This window comes from Brachionichthys hirsutus, chromosome 4 (assembly GCF_040956055.1).
Source record: "Brachionichthys hirsutus isolate HB-005 chromosome 4, CSIRO-AGI_Bhir_v1, whole genome shotgun sequence".
NCBI lineage: Eukaryota > Metazoa > Chordata > Actinopteri > Lophiiformes > Brachionichthyidae > Brachionichthys > Brachionichthys hirsutus.
In genome coordinates, this window is record NC_090900.1 from 5378580 (window position 1) to 5400417 (window position 21838).

The 21838-nt window shown below is 45.7% G+C and overlaps 1 protein-coding gene across 1 annotated transcript in view; it reads left to right on the top strand.

Moving 5' to 3' along the window:
- Positions 1-1390: 1390 nt before the first annotated feature.
- ptch1 (patched 1) overlaps positions 1391-21838 on the top strand; it is a 30414-nt gene continuing 9966 nt past the window's right edge. Inside the window, 17 exon segments of the mRNA XM_068760810.1 lie at positions 1391-1406; positions 6402-6591; positions 6780-6849; positions 6961-7052; positions 8317-8515; positions 8600-8721; positions 10090-10237; positions 11378-11440; positions 11442-11510; positions 11607-11643; positions 11646-11761; positions 11994-12092; positions 12992-13117; positions 15288-15406; positions 15613-16252; positions 16910-17219; positions 18266-18408. Coding sequence (XP_068616911.1) covers positions 1391-1406; positions 6402-6591; positions 6780-6849; positions 6961-7052; positions 8317-8515; positions 8600-8721; positions 10090-10237; positions 11378-11440; positions 11442-11510; positions 11607-11643; positions 11646-11761; positions 11994-12092; positions 12992-13117; positions 15288-15406; positions 15613-16252; positions 16910-17219; positions 18266-18408 — 2559 coding nt within the window.

Consider the following 21838-nt stretch of genomic DNA (forward strand, 5'->3'; position numbering starts at 1 on the left):
TGTGGAAAAAAGAGCATCTGTAACGCTGGGTTGATGCTACACACATTTTATTGGTTGGGGGGGGAAAACAAAATCTATGTTTCAACCCCATCAGGTCTTCATCAGGCGCGATGAAGGCTGTTCGCAATTTCCTGCTAGCATTGACGATGATGATGATGACGGAAGGAGAGCTGTGGTCAGATTCTGAGTGCTAAAATTTGTGAACGTGGCCGTGGCGATAGAACTTTTAAATGATCTGCCGGTAATCAATTCCAACAAGCTCTTCATGTTCATTTGACAATATGCAATAACTCAAATTTGCAGCATTACACTCCCTGCTGCTTTGTCATATAATTGTGCCTGTTCTTCCTCGCATTAGGGCGCTGGAATATCAGCGCAGCGTCAGCCCTGAAACAGGATGTTTAAAGTCTTAAACGTGTTGATATTTTTTACGAAAACGGTTACGTGTTGCTTTTGGTTCCCGACAACTGCAATTTTGCCACACCATCGAAAACTCTCAAACGGCACGCAGGCCCGGTGACCATGAAGTGCAAAGGCAACCATAGGAAATATGACCCAGGAATGAAGTAACTGGAAAAGGAAGCCCGTCTTTCCCTTCTCTTCCATTCACACTCTGGTCTCCAAGTGCTCTGTTCCACACTTGGGAACGTGTGATTTTGGGATACCTGGAATCATGAGCCATCTTTCCAGGAAATGACAGAGCGATAGCTCGTTGAGATTGGCTATTCAGGCTCATGTCACGGTCTGTTATGGCTGGGCTGTGAGCCAATCCCGTGGCAGTAAACTGCAGCCCGGGGTGGGGGGACCGTTCACCTGGCTTCCATTGGACAGGCAAGATTTTAATCCCAATAGAGCTGAAGTTAATGAAGAATTATAGCAGGAGTTCTCTGTGTCCCACAGCACTTTCTCTCCTTGTCTTTTGTTTGAGCTCTTCCTGACACAGACAGCGTGGCTCGAACCCGGGTCCACGCGCTCGTGGGTTGCATGTTACACCGGTTCTGATGCATCTGTTGCAGCCATAAAGGGCGTTCTAATTGCACAAGTGCATCCATGTATGCAAATGCTTCCAAACGCAGACTTTCTGTCAGCATTTCTACTCTTTCCGCTGCTTTGCGACTCTATTGGCGTTGAATAGGATTTTTTTTTCTTTTTTTTAATTCTGCGTGGCGGCGGGGGGGGGGGGGGGGGGGTTGGGAGGGGCCAGTGCGACCTGAATGAAGGCAGCAACGTGGAAGAATCTGCCCATTGAGGAGTGTGTGAATGTACACCTCCAGCCCAGGGGAGGCTGCATTGGGAGCCAGCCGACTGCTAAATACACCCATTTTAGAGGCTGCGGGGGCCGGACAGCTGATTAGCATAATCATGGGCGAGGGGCGCCATACATATGGTAATGCCGGAGCTGGGGGGTGAGAGTTGGTGGTATGGGCAGGGGTTTTGGGGTGTGTGCGCATTGGGGGGGGGGAGTGGGCATCTGGGGTGTCACATTTGAGTCAGGGTTCGGGGGGGGGGCTTAAAGTTTTGCGGCGTGAGGAGACACTCGGCTGCCGCTGCAAGTCAGATCTCCTCCAATCCGATTCTTATCGTGTCTTTTTCTTTTGTGTCGCCCGCTCTCTTGTACCCTTCCTCTGCATGGCAGCCTCCTCTTCTTTGAAAGCCAAAAGGAGTGTGTGTGTGTGTGTGGGGGGGGGGGGGGGCAAGGGTCAGATGGGGTCGTGGCTCTCAGTGAGGTCTTTCATCACATGTTTGTGGCCTGCATTGCCGAGCCCACGTTCAAAACTACTTTTTACTGCTTTGCATACTGCTGTGTTTGCTGCTTCTTTAACCGCCACAGCTAATACTGCTAGCACTGTTAGCGCTCCAACAGGGAGAGAACTGCTGAGTCAGCTTCAAGCGGCGTTAAACAGGGAGCTCATTTACGACTCGTTTACACAAACACGACAGTTTCGCTGAAAGCAGAAATATTTTTTTTTCCTTTGTGTTCTTACGAGAGTTCTGCAAAGGTTTCCAGGAGAAAAGACACTCACGTACATTTAAATTAAATATCGCATATTTCTGTCCTATCATGTGAAAACATGACATTTTCATCGCTTCCCATGTCAAGCTGTTTATTTATTTATTTTTATTGAATTCTTCTGCATCAAGGTCATGCGCATTTCAATTTTCATGTCATAACTTGATAAGTCACTTCCATAAAATCCGGCTTGTTGTTTGGACTCCGTTGGTCGTTACTTTGGCCTCTGGATATTGGAGCTGGCAGAGTGATGACCTTGCTTTTCGGGGTTCATCCTCTTCACCGCAGGGGGGTTCCTGCAGAGAGAGGGTTTAATCCCGCTAATCCATTCTCTGCACACACAAAGACGCGTTCAGCCGCACCTACGTACAGTACATTCACGTGCACACCGATGAGATCATGGACACTCATAGTGTCCGATATCTGGTTTTTTTCAATAGGTCTATGAGTGTGTTGAGAGAGAGACGTTCATGTTGATGGGAGGGGGCGATATTATCCGAAACCTTGTGGGTCAGGTGTTCATCTGGAAGAGTTGTTTTGCCGCTAGTTGTGCATGTTTTCCTTCAAAGTGTGGGATGATGCTTCCGTTGTCAGGCGTCCAGGGGGTGGGTGGGGTTACGCTGTTGTGTGTGTGTGTGTGTGTGTTGTATGGAGAACAGAGAATGTTGGCGAGGGGGGGGGGCTGATTGCCATCACGATCTGGCCAATCACAGGGTACAAGTGAATGGAGCAAAGAGGGAGTCTAAAGAGGAGGGGGAGTTCAGGACTGAAAGGAGGGAGGGGGTGATGTCAGTTCCTTAGAAACCTACTCTGTCTCCTTTCGTCCCTGCCGCCCCCCCATCCCCTAGTTTGAGAATAGGGGGGGACCAGGGGTTAATGTCATGCAACACACTCAATGCCCGTACCGAGTGTTCTAATACGGGGAAACACACTCCTCTCCTCCTCTTCTCTTCTCTTCTCTTCTTACCAATCAATAATATCAGGTTTAAGAACCCAGGGACAAGGATCCCCACGCTGAGGTGATAATGTCATCATCGTCACTGTTAAAATGCCAACCTCTGAGCCCCCCCCCTGAACTTCCGGAACATGATGTAATCTGAGGGTACCGCACCAAATGAGCAGGGCGAGTGTTGAAGAAGTTCAGAGGCAGCCGTCGTCACCTCCCAGTATCCCAGTATTTTCATGATGGAAGAGCACTTCTCTTGGCAGCTCCTCGTGCAGAATCCTTTTAATTTGTCGCCTGTACATCAGTAGAACGTCTCTGACTGTAATATTGATCCCATTTCAGGCAGCCGACTGTCACTTTGTCCTGATGACCTGGCCTGGTGGATTTTTGCTCAATCGACAGCTGGATACTGGACGTTAAAGAGCTGCAATGTCCTGATTGTTTATTCTTCTTTGTTTGGAATGATGATTGATTATTACCAATGCAAGATTTTCCCTTGCCATGTTGTGCTGAACATACTTCTCAGCGAGCTCAAGGAGTTTTCCATTTTCCATCTTCTCAAACAGTTCTGACTTAAAAACTCTACGTTGCACTGCGGACATATAAATCACTCATCACGTAACTAATCAGTTATCAACTCACTGGGTTATTCCCCATTACTTGTTGATTGATGAATCGATCACATAGTCATAGGACACCTTAACAGATGTGGGAATGTCTTGTTTTTTTTTACTGTTTAATGCAGGGGTGGGTAAACATTTTGACTCGCGGGCCACAATGGGTTCTAAAATTTGATAGAGGGGCCGGGCCTGGAAAAGATGGATGGAGTGTTTGTGTGAACTAATATAAATGACATGTAAAAGTCATTATATGAAAGGATTTGGCCTTTTACAGGCAGAAAAGTATGAATATGCAAGGATCATCGTACAAATTACAGGGAAAAGGTCAAATTAATGAGGTTTAATGATACAGTAACACAATTTAATTTAATGATGTAATTTGGACAAGTTTGGCGGGCCGGATTAAAAATCCCGCGGGCCTTAGATTGCCTGGTTTAATATCACACTGGAGCATTATCTGGCAACACTGAGGTTACAATTTAAATTTATTGGAATATGTTGCAGGCAGGGCAATATAATGCAGTAGGGGATAAAACGAGTTCAGTGAATGTGTTTGAAAGAGAAGAGGACGATGGCGTCGCGTGACAATAATCGAGCTGCTGTGAAAAGCGTTCAGTCGCAGCAGCTGAGAGTTGAACAGGACACCTTCGAGACATCAACAGTTTTCTTAGGCCAAAGGATGTGGGAATTTTTTTTATCACTGAAGAAACACAGCTGTGTGTAAACACACACACACACACACACATGCTTGCATGTATGCCAGTATGCACACACACACACACACATATTTTCTTGGCCCAGCTGGGGTGTTAATTTCACCCTGAGGCTGTGTGAGTGCTGACCCCAAAACGCTGTAACCTCGTGAAGTGTGGAATTCTCTAAGCCTGAGGCCGTGATTTGCTGTTTCCTGTAGAGAACGAGGACATTCCTTCAACTTGTCCCGTTCTTGGCTGCTCGCTGTAAATTTGAGGTCTTTGGGTGGCAGCCGACAATTTGGACCGTGTTAAGCACAGTGAGTTCTTCCTAAGCTCGTCCCTCCCATCTTTTTTTGTCAGGCAAACCTTTTTTTTCCCTCCTATTGTGCATGCAGGAGTGAAAAATGGATGCACCTGTCACCATTCCCACACCCACCTTTCTCCCAATGGAAGTCCTATTTAACCAGGCGTCGACTTCACTTTGCTCTGACTGTAGCGTGTAGCAGATACGTGGAATTGTTGGTCTGCGTTGGGTTTCAATCAGCTGCATGCATGCAAACGTGAGCCGGCCTAGCAGTGGAAAGCATGGCGCTCCGGTTAGCCTAGGCCTGTGATTAATGATGAGTATTATAAACATCCCTACAGACAGGATCAGATGGGAATGCTGTTTGGGGTCCAGAAAAAAAGAAATCAAGTCAGTTTTCCTAATGCCCCGAGACATGCCCCCTCCCTCCCTCCCCGTTCCATTGGTCTGACTGGGTGGTCGTCGCAGCAGAATAGGCATTCTTATGTTCAACTTTAATGCCATTACAAAAGGGCAGACAACATTCAATCTATGCCCGCTGTTTCACAAATCGAGCACAATTGTTCAATTGGATTAAGGCATAATAAAATGTTACAGATTTTTCACACAGTCCGCGCTCGCACTGGGCAATGTTTCTGTGTGTCTGCGTGTGTGTGTGTGTGTGTGTGTGTGTGCATGAGTGCATGAGAGTGAGCGAGTGAAAGACGATGACTATAAATTGCCCAAGCTTTCACGAAGTGTTCAGTCATCGATGATGGAAAGGCTCCAGTCCTCTGCTCGCAAATCAGATGCAGATGCGCTCGACTCAAGAACTGCGAAACATGCAAAACTTCCATGCGGCTTTGGGTTACCCCCCCCCCCCGCTTGCGTGACGACGATTGCCTGAATTTGTTTTTTTTTTAGCACTTCTGAGGGAGGTTTTGCCAGACTCGCCTCGACCCTCCTGGGGTGGAACAGGGCAGCTAACAGGGACTGAAAGGCTGCTTTTGTAGTTTGAACTAGTTAAGAGCTCAAAGCGCACGCACAGGGCTCAGTCTCACCACGACAGTGGGAGCAAATCCCAGAGCCCCCCCCCCCCCCCCCTCGCTTTATTAAGCACATACTGTCACACACATGCAGTCAATGTTGTCTGGACATTGACTGCATGTTGTCTGGAGCTGCAGACTTGTTAGCGCATTTTGAGTGGAAGCTTGTTTGAGCGAGATGTGGATTTGTTGGGGGTGACATTACCCCTCTGGATTTAAAGGAGTTATAAATCCGTATAAAGGATGTTTTCCTGTTGTAGTGGAAGGAACTAAAAGATGCATGCCTGATAGCGCCGCGGTTTGGAGGAGATGCCTCTGGGCTCACTTCTCGAAACACAGATGTTTTTAGCGCATCATGCTGCTTGTGTGTATTTTTTGCAAGGGATGCAGGTTTTTTTCAAGTCTCTCCGTCTCTTTGTGTCGAAAACATATTTTAAACATATATAAAAAAAATTAGCATTGAATTAAAACATTTTTACTTGAGAGGCTAAACGTAATATTTGTAAGGACTTGACAGAGGCTCCATTCTTTATTAGATTAGGTCCTTAAAGGCACGTTTCTTCATCTAATCACTGGGAATTGATGGATTGTCTCACAACAATATATTTTCATACTTGAAATTTTTCGGCGTCAGTAATCTCTTCCACCAATAATACACTTTATACACCTTAAGGCTACTAATCTGGTAAAGATTTACCAAATGATCAAATTCAATGCAAATGCATCTAAATAAAAATAAATGTTGCTATTTCCACAAAGTGTTAAATCAAATCGAAACATTTTCAATCTTCTTTGTGCAGTTGGGGGCCGTGTGAACCAGGAACTGAAGTACACGCGGCAGAAGATAGGCGAGGAGGCCATGTTTAACCCTCAGCTGATGATCCAGACACCGCGGGAGGAGGGGGCCAATGTTCTAACGGTGGAGGCGCTCCTACAACATCTAGAGTCAGCTACCCAAGCCAGCAGAGTTCACGTTTACCTTTATAACAGGTAACTCACCACCCCATGTCTACCTGTGCCCTGTTTATCTCATCTATGTCCATGCATGTGCCTGAGTACGACTTAATGTTTTTGCTTTCTGTTGCTGAAAATTAATGATCATCATATTATCTTAAAGGGCTCATGACATGACACATCGGAGACAAAAACTGAATGACAACTGTTGTCCTCCTTTTCAGACAATGGAAATTAGAACACTTATGCTACAAATCAGGAGAACTAGTCACTGAGAGTCATTTTATGGATCAGGTAAGCTGCAAATGGTTTTCATTTACACCTCCGCTGCTTTCTGATTCATTGATATCTATATGTCAATGTGTGCCAACCTTGATGTGTGTGATCACGTGATTGTCTGTTTAGATCATAGAAAAGCTACATCCCTGCCTCATTATCACCCCTTTGGACTGTTTCTGGGAGGGAGCCAAGCTCCAGTCTGGAATGGTCTATCTCCCGTGAGTAGATGCATACATTTACTCAACAGACTGCTTTTAATGTGTCAATCGCAACAAACCAAAACAGCATATAATCTAATCTCTGTGAAGCAAATTGCAAAAAATTATACACGTGAGTGTGTGTACGCAGATTTAAAAAATGTGGAGGCGAACTGGATCTTTTTTTTTTTACCCCTTTGGTTGAGGCTGCCCAAACACACTCACGCTTCCAAAGAGACATCACAGAGGAAGTGTGTGTGTGTGTGTGTGTGTGTGTGTCCTGAACCCAGATCCTCTGAAGGCTCTATTGTAGTGGCTGCTGGCATGCGTATCCCTGGCGCTAGTTTCTCTCGAGCCCTGGGCCTCACACTATTGTCTGGCCCTTCTGTCGCTAATGGCCTGCTGCTACAGTAAAAACTCAGCAGACCTTTACCTCTGCATGTGTGTGTGTGTGTGCATGCACATAATGTGTGCCATTGCCAACAGTTCATACATGCGATTTGCCAATCCGTGAAAGTGTTAACTTTGGGTCTATTTCATCACGTGTGTGTGTGCGTGTGTGTGTGTGACTGTGTGTGTATTGCCCCGTGGCCCCCGATGATAAATAAGCTTTTTACTATGTTCTGGTTGGGAGGCTGGAAATAATAACCCAAGCCTGGTTAAGCACATACAAAGTTGTCTGAATGATGGAGAGAGAGAGAGCGAGATTGGAATGTGTAAGCCATAGAGCGACAAGAACCGGTTCAGCCCTGCATGATGGGAATTGATCTGCACTTTTCTGTCACCTAGCAAGAATGAGATTACTTTCTGCTCTCACTGACTGTTTTCTGATGTAAAAACTGACAAATGTTTGAACATATGACATTCTCTCACTGTGTTTGAGATAAAAGTTTGAGAAAATAACCCCTGGAATACAGACATTACCAATAAAAAAATAAATAAAAATCCAAGCATCTAATTTTTACAAAGAGTTGTATTTTCTCATGACAGAAATTGAACACACACCGTGATTGAGCTTATAAAGCAGTTCAAGTTGTTGGCGTTTCTGCAGTTTTGAGGATAAACACCAGGGTATACATTTATAGTTCTGTGATTATGATAAATACGAACCAGAAGTTGTTTACAAATCACAATAAAAGCCACAGATCATCATCAGCATCTTCATTAGGTGCTAAAATGTTCATAGTTTATATTAATATTTACAATGGACTATTTGGGTGATAATCAAAGGAATTTCCAAATGCCTAGAACTGAATTTACTGAACATTGCATTTTGACTTTGTAGAGGTAAAGACCCTTTGCAGTGGACCAACTTTGACCCCAAAGAGTTCCTTGAAGACTTGCGAAAGGCTAACATCCACGTGGAAGGTTTCGAGGACATGTTGGAAAAGGCAGACGTCGGACACGGCTACATGGATAGACCCTGTCTGAGCCCAACGGACCCCGACTGCCCCCTCAGCGCGCCCAATAAGAACTCCACTAAGGTAGGCACAGCGTTAGTATGTTTCTTACCAAATCGAGTCTTTATTGTGACTCCAGGCACTGACATTTGCTTTTTATTGCACCAGCCGTTTGACGTGGCGCGGGCCCTGAGCGGTGGGTGCCACGGTCTGTCCAGGAAGTACATGCACTGGCAGGAGGAACTAATCATAGGCGGGACCACCAAGAACGGCACTGGACCCCTGCTCAGGTAACATGCCCACACTTACACATGCACACTCACATAAACACTGCTGCGATCACTGCAGGGCTTATTCTGGAAAGAGTGTGTGCGGGTTTTTTTGGGTTCTTTTTTTCTCCCCGAGGCGGCACACGCATGCGTACATGTGCGCTGTGCGCTGTAAATCTTGCAGTCATTAGCAGATTCCAGTGAAATCTTAGAGCCCCAGCTGTTCCTGCTCAGCTCTGGTGCTTGGACACTACCAACTCACACACTCAAATGTGCACAGAGTGATCTATTGCCTGGCTGGTTTGTCCATATATACAGTGGTTGGGGCTACATAGACCGAATTCAAGCTTGATCACCAAGACAAAAATGAAAGGTATCTTTGGGTGCATAATATACATTGCTTTACATTTACAATCCGTATAAGAGAATACACTGCATTCAGTCAATTACTGCGTTATGCACATTTGTATTTGTTTTGTGGTTGTGGTTTTTTTTCCTGGCAAAGATTGGTCATTAGTGTGTCGTGCTTGCCTGCCAGTGTGTGCGTGCGTGCGTGTGTGTGTGAGTGGTTTAGATGCTTGATCATGCTGATGCTCAATTTGTATATTTTTTCTCAGCGACTGTCTTCGTTACTGTGTTATCACCGTATTACAGAGATCACATTCATAAAGATAGTCAATGTCTGCTCCTTTGGTTGATGGAAAAATCAGCAAACTGACTTGGCCGGTGTTCCTCACTTGCAACAAGGGCGTATTAACTTTATTTCTTGATAACTTTCCCAACATGTGCCCACATCTGTCTATTCATCATTACATTTGATACCATAGCATTCTTACATTAGAATATGGGCAGAAGTATTGCAGCATTGCTCAAAATGGATAGGAAAATGAGTTGTGTCTTCTATTTTTTCACATCTTTGCAAGGAATTATAGCAGTGCTGCAAATGGGCACCTGCCCCTGACTGACCCCGAGGACAGAAAGGAGGATGGGAAGGACTTTGAATATGTAAAGAAAGCATTTTGAATGAGATGGGAAGGATTAAATAAGGAGATCAATTCAGTAGGGAAATGCTCATTCCAAATATTAGGTGCGGCCCCCTCTCCGTTCCCTGTTGGCGTGGTGTGATGTGATTCTGGGACTTGTTAATCTTTCTGCTTCACCTAATTAATAGACCTTGTTATTTCACCTATGATTATAGCCAGTCCATGGCAGGATTTGAAACAAAAATACTAATGGTGTGTCTTATATTTAAAGTGATGACCTGGTGTGCTGTTATTGGCACCATCCAGAAACCATTCAACATCATTGACGTCTCTCTTTTTGTTCTCCCTCTTGTCCTACCCGCTTCCTCCCTCTCACCCTGTCACCCCTTCCCTCCCTCCTATCCAGTGCCCAGGCCTTACAGACCATGTTCCAGCTGATGACTCCCAAACAGATGTTTGAGCACTTTCGGGGCTATGAGGAGGTTTCCCACATCAACTGGAATGAAGAAAAGGCTGCAGCAATACTGGAAGCATGGCAGAGGCGATATGCCGAGGTATTGGCCAAAACACTCATAAACGAGGGAGGGAGCGATCCAGAAAAAGAAGGCAAGCAGAGAGAAAAGGGAAAAGAAATCGCCTCTAAATCCTTTCCAACCACATTGTAAATCAGTGGCCGGATACAGGTGAACACGGAAAAGCCCCATCCGAAAGCCTGTTAGATACTAGAACCAGTGTTGGTGTGTGGTAAAGGGCTAAGGCTTCACTCTTCAGAAGAGAGGAGCGATAGAGCGATAGGGTGAGCATGTCTGGAATACATTAAGGGAGTGCTGGAAATCTCTCTCTCTCTCTCTCTCTCATGTACAAACACACATGCAAACACACTCAAAAGGCCTCACACACAATCGCTTTCCCAGCTGTGGCCCCATTGGTGGCTCATGTGTGACATCATCTGGTCTTTGTTTTGGGGGCCCCAACCTCTGTTCAGCATGCTGTGACCTTGCGTGTGTGTGTGTGTGTGTGCGCGCGCGCCGTTTCTCTGGAGACCCAGGGAGTGTCGATAGAAAAGAGGTGATTATTTATTCAAATACAGCGTTTTAATCAGTGCTGTCATAAAATATGCCAAATAGACTTCCTCTGTGTGTGTGTGTGTGTGTTGACGGTGAATGCCGAATGATGCATGCTTACTCTGGCGTGCTTTCGTGAATAGTATTTGCATGCAGGTTGGTATGCGCCTGACACATGTGCGAGAGTGTGTGTGTGTGTGATCTAGTGCGTGTTTCTTAATGCATGTCAGCTTGTGTTACTCCCCACTGAGCAGTAACTAAGTTCAATGATGAAGTCATCTGACTGCGATAGTGAGAGAGGAAGAGGATGGGGTCTACGGATCCTCCCATATAAGTCCTATAATAGAAGCACAGCTCATTATCAAAAGCTGTTATTACCTGTTAATTACCTGTTTTTTTAGGATAAGTTAGCAATGGATTTTGGGTATAGCTTTTCAGAAGGTGTGTTCCAGGGGACAATGCATCAGACTAGAACATTTACAACCCAAAAGACAAAGGTAGCTCGGATTGACTTGATTGCTCTCCCCCCCCCCCCCCCCCCCCCCCCCCCCCCCCCCCCCATTAGTCTCTAATGTTGCTTCCTCCCTCGCTGCCCGTTTCTGACTGCCTGTTCTCGCTGCCTCTCTCCAGGCGGTGCTGCAGAGCGTCGCAGCAAACTCGTCTCAGAAGGTCTTATCGTTCACCAGCACCACTCTTGGAAGACATCCTCAAGTCTTTCTCAGACATCAGTGTCATCCGAGTGGCCAGTGGGTACCTGCTGATGGTGAGAGCAGAACTCCACGGACGAAGACACATCAAATTCAAATTATTAACATGATCGATTGGTTAAGAAAGTGATTATTGGCTCTTTCATACACAGCTGGCCTATGCGTGCCTGACGATGCTGCGGTGGGATTGTGCAAGTCTCAGGGGGCTGTAGGGCTGGCGGGCGTCCTGCTGGTGACGTTGTCGGTGGCTGCTGGGCTGGGTCTCTGCTCTCTGTTGGGCATTTCCTTCAATGCTGCCACGACACAGGTATCACACAACACACCACAGCTGCCCTGGTCTGACATAAAGTTCACATCCACATGCTAATTTGCAAAAATGTTTGGTTGTCGCATAAAATATGAATACAAAAATCCTGATTGTACAGGAGAAGAAATATTGTCAGTTGTCTACACCAAAGGTTTTTTGCAAAAGGAAACATGTGAGATAAACACTCAGATGGTTGCCCTGGCTGAGCTCATGAGGTCTGTTTCTGCAACAGGTGCTACCCTTCTTGGCTCTCGGCGTAGGAGTGGATGATATCTTCCTTCTCGCTCATGCTTTCAGCGAAACTGGACAGAACAAGAGGATCCCGTTTGAGGTGAGGCAAACACCCCACACTCTCACCCCGTGCCTCCTCCACTGTAGTCTTATCGCCTCCTCATAGGAATGTGTGAAAGCCTGTCTGTGCCTGTGATATAGCAACGAGCAGCCTATGTACAATACCACACACACACACACTCACACTCATTCCATACATTTGGCTCTATTATTATGACTGTCAAGGAAATGTTCCTTTTCAGGAGATTGAGGCACACCTAGACTATAACACAACAACACCAGCAGGAAAACAGAGCTTATATAAGAAGTGTGAATGGGGTGTGTATTTGTGTTAATGCATGACTGTGTGTTTGTGGCGTGGTTCAACGTCTCGCAACCAGAGGGGGAAAACACAGGCATGTATTTGCTTGTTTTTGTTTTCCCTCGCCGTCTAGCCCTTTTCTCCATGCCTCCCATACCCCCCCCCCCCACCCACCTTCCTTTGTGTGGCTGAGATGAAAACTAAATGGAGGTGAACCTGATCACTCCTGTATGACACACACACACACACACGGAGACACGATCACACTTCCTGTGTGGTCTAACACATTCTCAAATCTTTAGACACAATCACTGCCAAACCTTCCTGTGGTAGGTATGTGCTCACTGTTGCTCTGCATAAGTTGATTTACTAAAAAAAAAAAAAAACTTTATTTAATCAATTACATAATTACACTAGAACCTATTTGGTTTTAGTTGCAGCGTGTCATTAAGTTGAATATTTATCACCCTTCTTCAAACAGAAGAGGGCTTCAGGCACGTCGCAATTACTGTCACTCATGTCGGCACTATGACGATTGCACATGCTCTTAAGTATTACATGTCAGCCTTTGGCGTGAGTCGGATCAAAAGAGTGGCGTTTCATTTCAACGCCCTATCGTCTGCCTCTGTCTCTGTCAGGATCGTACCGGTGAGTGTTTGAAAAGGACAGGTGCCAGCGTGGCTCTCACCTCCATCAGCAACGTCACGGCGTTCTTCATGGCGGCCCTCATCCCGATCCCAGCGCTCAGAGCATTTTCCCTACAGGTATGTGTATGTGTGTGTGTGTGTGTGTGTGCTAAAGAGGATGAAGTCATGTGGGGCCACAGATTTCCCGAGAGTGCTTTTCTACAATTCAGTCATCAAGCTCTGTGTGTGTGTGTGTGTGTGTGTGTGTGTGGGGGGGTGTGTGCAAAGGTAGGGGGTGCCTCTGAAATCTCCAGCATCTGTTGGTAATTATAGACGTCACCAGAAGATTAATACCGGAACATGTGTGTCAGAAAAAATGGCTCCAATAATCATGGCGTAGTTCATTTCTAAGGCCGCGAGCTTGCAACACAGTCATAAACAGACGTTTTCGACCACCAGCGGTGAAAATGAGACTTTTTGTTTTTTATGAAATATATTTGTTGGACGAGCAAACTCAACAAAAATGTCAGCACATTTTGAGGAAGAAGCATGAAGACTAGCATTGATTAGCAGTGGTGCTAAAAGCATAGATAAATACGTCATTGTGGTGTTTTCAGAATCGAATAGCTGTTAATTCACTTAGCTCTAGGCTATATATTTTCTAAGCAGACTATTTTTGCTGCAGCAGTCGGAAATAAAACTACAAAGTTGAGTAAGCGATGCCACTCCATATATGGGCATGTATGTGTTAGCGTCGGATCATTCCCTGGTAGCATTGGGAGTGTTAAAATGGTATTCGTCTTTCGCTGTGTGGTTTGAGTTGGGTAAACGTAATGAACTATTTTACTACTTTTTTATTTACTCATCTCTAATTTATGTTGTTAACTTGGCTTAGGAATCTCTCCCTCACACACGGAACACACACGCACACACAGTGAGGCAAGATGTCACCACAGTGAGTACAATATTAGCATGTGTGGATGGATGGCTTTAGTACAGCGAGTCTGTCAAACATGATCCATTTACCCCTTGAGATTAATCCATCCTGCGCACACAAACACCGTCTTAAAAGACACACATGCACGCACACACACATAGCATGCATACTTTACACTCGTGATTCTGTGACATACAGTGAAGGAGCGAGTCACACACACACACACACACACACGCGTGCATCCTTATTAACTATTAACGTTAAGAACTTCCTGTGGTCAACGCCTAGATGATTTCATCTCTCTCTCTCTCAGTGTCAACAAAAACACATGAATCTTGCCCAGATGTCTGCACAAACACACACACACTCATGCGTGGAGGACAGATGCGGTGATAAATCTCCTCTCCCTCTGTGGGGTCAGCTAGCGGTCGCTGTGTGTGTGAGTGCAATCATACTGTATCTGTCTGGATATTAGTGGGCCAATCGAGAATTGATTGTTCTACTCCGCTTCCAGAAGGTTTTTTTCCTTTTCTCACATTATTTCTCTTTCTTGTTGATGGCGCAGTGAGCTGAGGAATGAAGGGGGTGAGGATGTGTGTGTGTGTGTGGCTGGTTGTAAGGTGTGGCTTTCATAGGAGGCCGTACACTTTCTGAAGCTTGCAGTAGATACTGGTGAGTGATTGTGTAAGGGGTGTGTGTTGTCTGTAGAGCTGCAGCGCCTGCTCATCACCTCCAGCCCCGCGGGCCTCTGGTTGCTTGGGTGGTCTGGCACACACACACGGGATTGGGTGTATATATGTGTTTAGGTGTGTGTGTGTGTGTGTGTGTGAGTGTGTGTGTGGTGGCCTGGCAATGCTGCAAAATACAGTTTATACTCTGGGCAGGGCCCCAACCTAACCCCAACCCCCCACCCTCTTCTCCAGTGTGCCACATTCAACCAGTTAACCACAACACTATACTGACTTCCATCACACACACACACACACACACACACTCACGCATGCCTTGCTTTTTCTCCGCGCACTCACTTTCTTTGTCTTAAAATGAACTGAAAATGTGTCGAAAGGCAATTTTTCCTTGACGCCATCTTATTCCAGTTGTGTTATTGTCAGGTATATTGAAGACTTCCCAGCGTTTGCGTGAAGACTATAATTCTTTAAGGCAACATCTTCAGAAACGTGTAGAACTTCAGGATTATGAATTGGGTTGCATTCAATTACATTTTTTGCTAACACAGCCATGATTGTCAGCTCATGCATCCACCTTTTTAGAGTCCCAGATCTGTTCCCTCCGTCACTGTTTCAGCAGTTTGCCCAGCGGTCGATCCATTTCTCTGAAAACGTAGCTCAAGGTTCTGTGTTTGTCTTGCAGGCTGCAGTGGTGGTGGTGTTTAACTTCGCAATGGTTCTCCTCATCTTCCCCGCCATCCTCAGCATGGACCTCTATCGACGAGAAGACAGACGTTTCGACATTTTCTGCTGCTTCTACAGGTGTGCACGCAAATATAAATACTTTGGTCTCACGTGTGTGCTAAAGGAAGGGAGAATTGATTCACAATTCACTTGTAAAAGGCCTTAAAACACCACAAACTGCAATTTTAGAAATAAATTTAGCAAAATTGAGTGTCTGATGGAATAAACAAGATCAGTTTTCTCAATCGAAAGTCTGACGGTTTCTTATGTCTTCATCCCTTCAGCCCTTGTGCCAATCGCGTGATCCAGATCGAGCCTCATGCGTACCTGGATGGGGTTGACGGGAGTCGCTACAGCCCTCCCCCTTCCTACCGCACCCCTCCACCCTCGTATCACACGCCTGCCCCCAACTACAGCAGCCCCCCTCCCTCCTACAGCAGCCACAGCTTTGCACAGCAGACCCAAATTACCATGCAGTCCACGGTGCAGCTCAGGACGGAGTACGACCCACGAACTCAGGCCTTCTACACCACAGCCGAACCCAGATCCCAGATATCTGTGCAGCCTATCAACACGGCCCCAACCAGGAGCAACCCCAGCAATGACTATCACGGCGGCAACGCCAGCAGCAACCACGGCAATGTCAACAACAGCAACAACAACAGTGGTAGCTGTGCTAATGGGGGGTCTGGAGGTTCCGCCAGCTTCTCCCATTATCCTCCTGCTGGCTCAGTTCCTCATGGTGACGTGCTCTCAGCTACCGGCCAGACTCCGGAGAACAACAGCTCCACGCGGGACCTATTGTCCCAGTTCGGAGAAGGATCATTGCGGCTGCGGTGGCTGGAAGCTCCCTGCTCCCGCTGGACTCTGGCCTCCTTTGCAGAGAGGCACTATGCTCCTTTCCTTCTGCAGACCACCACCAAGGTGAGCTTGGCTTCTCTGTGCAGGTGTTTGTAGAACTGGAAGTCAAAGGGAAAAGCTTCTGTGGGAGGTAAAAGTGCGCTGGCGCTGACTCACTATAGCTGTGGCGATAATTTGAACAGGAGGATTAGTCACAGAGCAAGTACGAGGAAATCTTGGGTAGCGGTTGTGGTCGTGTCCTATCTGAGTCACACACTGGTGCACATACAGTCTGACCTCAGTCGGGTGGGTGGCCCGATGCCTTAAAGCCTTCCAGAGCTGAAATCATCTCGCGGGCTCTCCATGACATTATTAAAAAATGTCGGCCTTTTCATTACACTGTCAGTCGTTTTTTCCACATTACCAAAACGTATCCATGCATTTCCATTACTGCTCAGTGACGTAAAGGCAAACCTTTTAATGAAATCAACTTTTCATGATCCTACTTTTGGTCGTCGAGACATTGGGATTCTTGCATATGGATGCTTGTGTTCCTTGTCTTGTGCATCTTTTGGAATAGGACATCCACCTTAGATCATGCATTTCTTTCCCCATGTTTTTCATTTTCACCCATTCAGAACACGCAAAAACAATTTAAAGCAGTAATTAGTCCAAGCTGAAGCTGTCCTCTCTCGCTGTGCGGTGAATTGATTGATGACGCTCCGTCCTCTTATTCTGCAGGTGGTTGTCATTGTGCTTTTCCTCTGCCTGCTGGGAGTCAGTTTGTACGGGACCACCCAGGTGAGGGACGGTCTCGAGCTGACGGACATCGTGCCCAGAGAGACCAGCGAGTACGACTTCATCGGCGCCCAGTTCAAATTCTTCTCCTTCTATAACATGTATGTGGTGACGCAGCGGGCCGATTACGCCCAGCACCAGGCTCTGCTGCACCAGCTCCACCAGAGGTTCCACACTGTTCGCTACGTTCTGAAGGAAGACAGCGGACAGCTGCCACGCATGTGGCTTCACTACATGAGGGACTGGTTACAAGGTAAAATTGAGCTTGTTGTGTAATTACTACCTAAACTATACCCATATTAGAGTAGATCACACAGAGGGGGGGGGACTGTTTGGTGTGGGTCAGGTGAAGCAATATGATACCGATTTATTATCCATGCCTAATTTAACGTGGCTGTTCAAGATGGTTTAATCATGGGAATGAATTATTTCCTTATGCACCAGTTTAAAGGTAATTTTTTTTGTCCTTTAAACTGCCTTTTGTCTTGAATCTGCAGGAGCCATATTTTTTGTAATGTTACATATATTAATATATACAGCACATTATTATGAATTGTACATATTTATATATGTACACCAATGCATAGTTTATGTACAATACACTCTAAAGAATCTACATGAAGGTGCACAATGTGACATTCAATGACTGTAGGATGGCAGGATTCCCCTTTTGATAGTGTGCTGGTACTAGAGATTGACAGCTCCTAAAGTAATAAAGCGGCACTAAACAAAAACTTTTCAAAGAAAGGGCCCGTTTTCGTTGGGGAAACACTCGAGGACTTGCCTCTAAGGATGGAACGTGTGAGTGAGCTGGCTGGGACCCACACAGAGAGTGTGTGGGTGAGAGAGGGAAAACTGTCTCTGATACTGCTCACTGCAATAGTGGGACAAATTGGAGCCAGACGGGCCAAAGGAACGAGACCCAAAACAACATCTCCCACAGATGGACCACAGCGTGGGCCTTGGGGGGAGGGCCGAGAGGAGGGGAGTGATGCACATATGGATTAGAGAGCAGTGGAAGAGGGAAACACATGTTACTGATATATCTCCTAATGATCGCTTTGAATCAAAAGCAGCAGATTTCAGACTTTTGAAGTCTTCTTTGGTGGTTGAGAATGGAACCAAGTTATTGTATTAAATCAAGCAAGCCTATTATGGGGTCATTCTGCTGTGCCGTGATATGCTGGGTGGGTTATGAGTCTTATTTCTTGAGAGAGAAGCGTCTTGCGGTGGAAAACATGAAGCTAGCAGGGACTCTTCAAACATCTAACCGATCTGTTGGGCTGTGGTTCCTTGCAGGACTGCAACAGGCGTTTGACAAGGACTGGGATGCCGGACGCATCACCCTTAACAGCTACAAGGATGGCTCTGATGATGGAGTCCTGGCATACAAGCTTTTGGTGCAGACTGGACGTCGGGAGAAGCCTATCAACTTCAACCAGGTATTTTACGGATCATAGACCTTTGTCGATTATTCATGTCATAAAAAAAGTGATTTAAATTTAGCTCACAGTGTTCGATCTGTTACCGGCAAGCCGGCGGTACAGATCTATCAGAACACGGACAAACAGATTCAGGAACAGTTTATACCCTACAGCAATAACCAGTTTTAATAAACGGTTAACATAATCTACCTCATGGGCCTTAAGGGGTAGTGGCAACCAATAGCATTCTAGTATTTATTTTTTTCTAATCTTTTATTTTAACATTTTACTTGTTTTCTCTTGTACTTTTTCTTTTCCCCCTCCTCTTTCTTAACCTTGCAAGCACCACGTGACCGATAGTTTATTAATTTCCAGGTCGCTGAGGGTTAGCCAGACCTGCGCCTGATTGGCCAGATGGTGCGAGTGCTTGGCTTACATCCTGCTTCATGATGTTGATAAATTGATTTTTCTTATTTATCACATTTCAAGCAAGCTAATTTATTCACATTCACGTAAGATAAATTTAGCTAGTTGGCAACTGTTTCGGACATATCCTCAGTTAATGCATTTAAAAATCAAGAAGCACGTGTAAAAAAACAATGAAGCAGGTTTGCCCCCCCCCCCCAAAAAAAGCTGCGAATGTTAAAAAGCGATGCAAAAAAAAAAGCTCTCTTTTCAGTAATCCAAAGCACCATGCAAAAGTAGTGTTGCTTGATTTATGTTAAAAGTATGTGCACCCACGAGAGGCTAGAGCTACAGCGCTGCACCTGACATCCTACGTAATGTATGTAGAAAACACCCAGATGTCATCACAAGTGTTAAGAGAAGTCCACGACATTGTATTTACAAGAGTTCTCCTTAAGTTCTCCACAAAAGAAGTTGCATAAAACCGAGAGTTATTGAGGGTGTTTGACATCAAACAGTGACTCAAGTCAACAGCTAAGAAAGCTAGCCAAAGGTTCCAGAGCGTGGTGGAGGAAATGAGGGGCTAGATCGTGTCCGTGCAGCTAGACATGGTTTTCAACACTGTTTTCAGTTCAGTACCAACTCTATGAAATCACAAAAATGGATGCACGGCTGCATTCTTTGGCAGGACACCGTGAAAACGAAAGATAAGGCACTTGAGAAATAGCAACAGAATTCTTGGCTGGGATTTCTGCACACAGTAAGCCATGTCCTTGTCAACACTGATATCATTTTCCTCCAAGATAATTCATTCTGGCGTATAGCTCCTCTGTCTCATGTGTTTATGTATATTTAGAGTTTAGAGTTTTAGTTTTTGTTCATATCAGAATGAAAGCTTCCCCCCCCCCCCCCGCGATGTGCGACTCCTGTCATCCATCTAGCCGCCAGGAAGTGGAGGAAGGATTTGTGCGCGGCAGTGTGACATCATTTCCTCCATCTGGGAGGGAAACAATTTGCCGTGAGGTGCGCGGGGCCGCCAGCGGAGCAGCGTTGCCTCACCGCGACAGCCTGAAGACATGCAGTTGTTGCGTATCCCGCATTTAAATTCAACCCAGACCCACTGGAATCTCTCACAAACTCCTGCCCAAACTACCTTTCTTGTTCTCCCCTCACCCCAACGCTGAAGCAGGTGGTCCTGTTGAAACAGCATTTGTATGTTTTGACAGGGCTGCATACAATAAAAGCAGTAGCCGTTTTTATTTTTTTCCTTCCCAAAATGAGGACCAGATCTTCTTCCATCCAGGCGTATTTTGAAAAGCTGGATGTTTTATTTTGATCTGCCTTTCATCTGTCCCTGCTAGCGTCTCTCTGCGTGGCGGGAGACCATTTGTCCCTGGTGGCCTCTGCCTGAGAGTTGTCTGTGTGCGGCTTTACGAGAGGAAGACAAAAGCCTCGGAGAGAATTTACAGAAGGAGGAAAGTTTGAAAGTGCTAACGACACGGATGCTAATGCTACGAAGGGCGTTTGAATCTTTTCAGGGAGGGGTTGATGCGTGGCGCCGGGTATTCTGGGTAACCGTCATCTTTTTACAATACTGCCACCCAAGGGTGGAACTGTTTGACTCCTGCCCTCAAAACACGCACCTCTTTGGCCTCCTTCAGGACGGCCCTAAAAACTCACCTTTCAGGGGGGCAGAAACGGAGATAGTCATCACAACTCTCTCCGGATCAATACCCCCCCCCCCTTTTTTTTGTCCACCTACGTTGTACATATGTGTCTTCTTCAGTTATTGTTATTTTGCATCTGTGGAGTACTTTATTTTTATGTTATTGGTATTGTTAAACATTGATGATTTATGTACAAAGGACTTTCAACGGAAACAAGACCGCAAGGGCTTTTTTGAAATGCTCCTCTTAGACAGGATGTTTGACTGTACTTGTACTGTAATACATGCTACTGTGTGACTGTACTTGTACTCTAACTTTCTATCTAATACATATATTCATCATCATCATCATCACCGTAGGGGTTAGGAGAAGCAAGCGTGAGCAACATTTGTACAGATGTTGTGTTACTTTTATAGCTCTACTACATTTGCTGGGTGGCATTTCCTTCAGTGTTAACAATCAGGTTAACTGCATACAGACGTGCTCGGCGACTCAAGCCAATTTTGTTTTTATTGTTACGCTAAGCCAGCCTAACCCTAACCCAACCCCATCACACACAAAAAAAATCTTAGCCCTTTCTTCATCCACCATATAACCCCATAACTCCAGCATCACCTCCGAAACTCTCCCTGCCTGTGTGAAGAAGGGATTTATGGTTCCTAGAAAAGAGTGGCAGAGTGGCGTACAATAACGGTTTAACACACAGAGGAGAGGACGCAGAGCTGGCTGGATCATAAATGACCAAACTCAGACTCAGCGGCTTTTCTTCTGTTAATTTGGCTAATGCCATGAAAAACGTATGGCCAGTGTGCAAATGTTATAATGATAGGAAAAACCCTGCAGCCAAGATGTCATATTACTGTCTCATGCAACAAACATCAGTAGGTTTTCTAAACTGTCTGCTGTTGGAATGAAGAGGACTTGGCAGCAGATTTGCCTTCGTCTTCAGCAGCTGCATCTTGACAGGAATATATTCAGAATAGCCGGGGACTGAGGTTAGCCAGCCAATATCTACTGTGTGTAAAGAGGGAAGCTGATTCAACGTTTTCCATGTTTTAATGTGGCATGATAATTCTGGGAAGCTGTAATGAGAAGTACGGGAATTTTCAGAAAGACGTTCCGTGTTATACTTGTTGATTTTTGTTTTTTTTTGGTTGGCAAGAGAGGGAGTCTAATACTTGGCTCTGAGTTTGAGACGCTCTCTTGCACTCGTGCGTGTGTATAAATAAGACGTGGTTTCTGTGGTCAGCTCACCTGGAGAATGTTCTTCCACAATAGTCTTCATGGCCCAATGCACGCTTAAGGGAAGGCTTTGATTTGCTACTTCAAATTGAAATATTTATCTCAGACTGGTCATAATTCGCCCCTCTAAAATG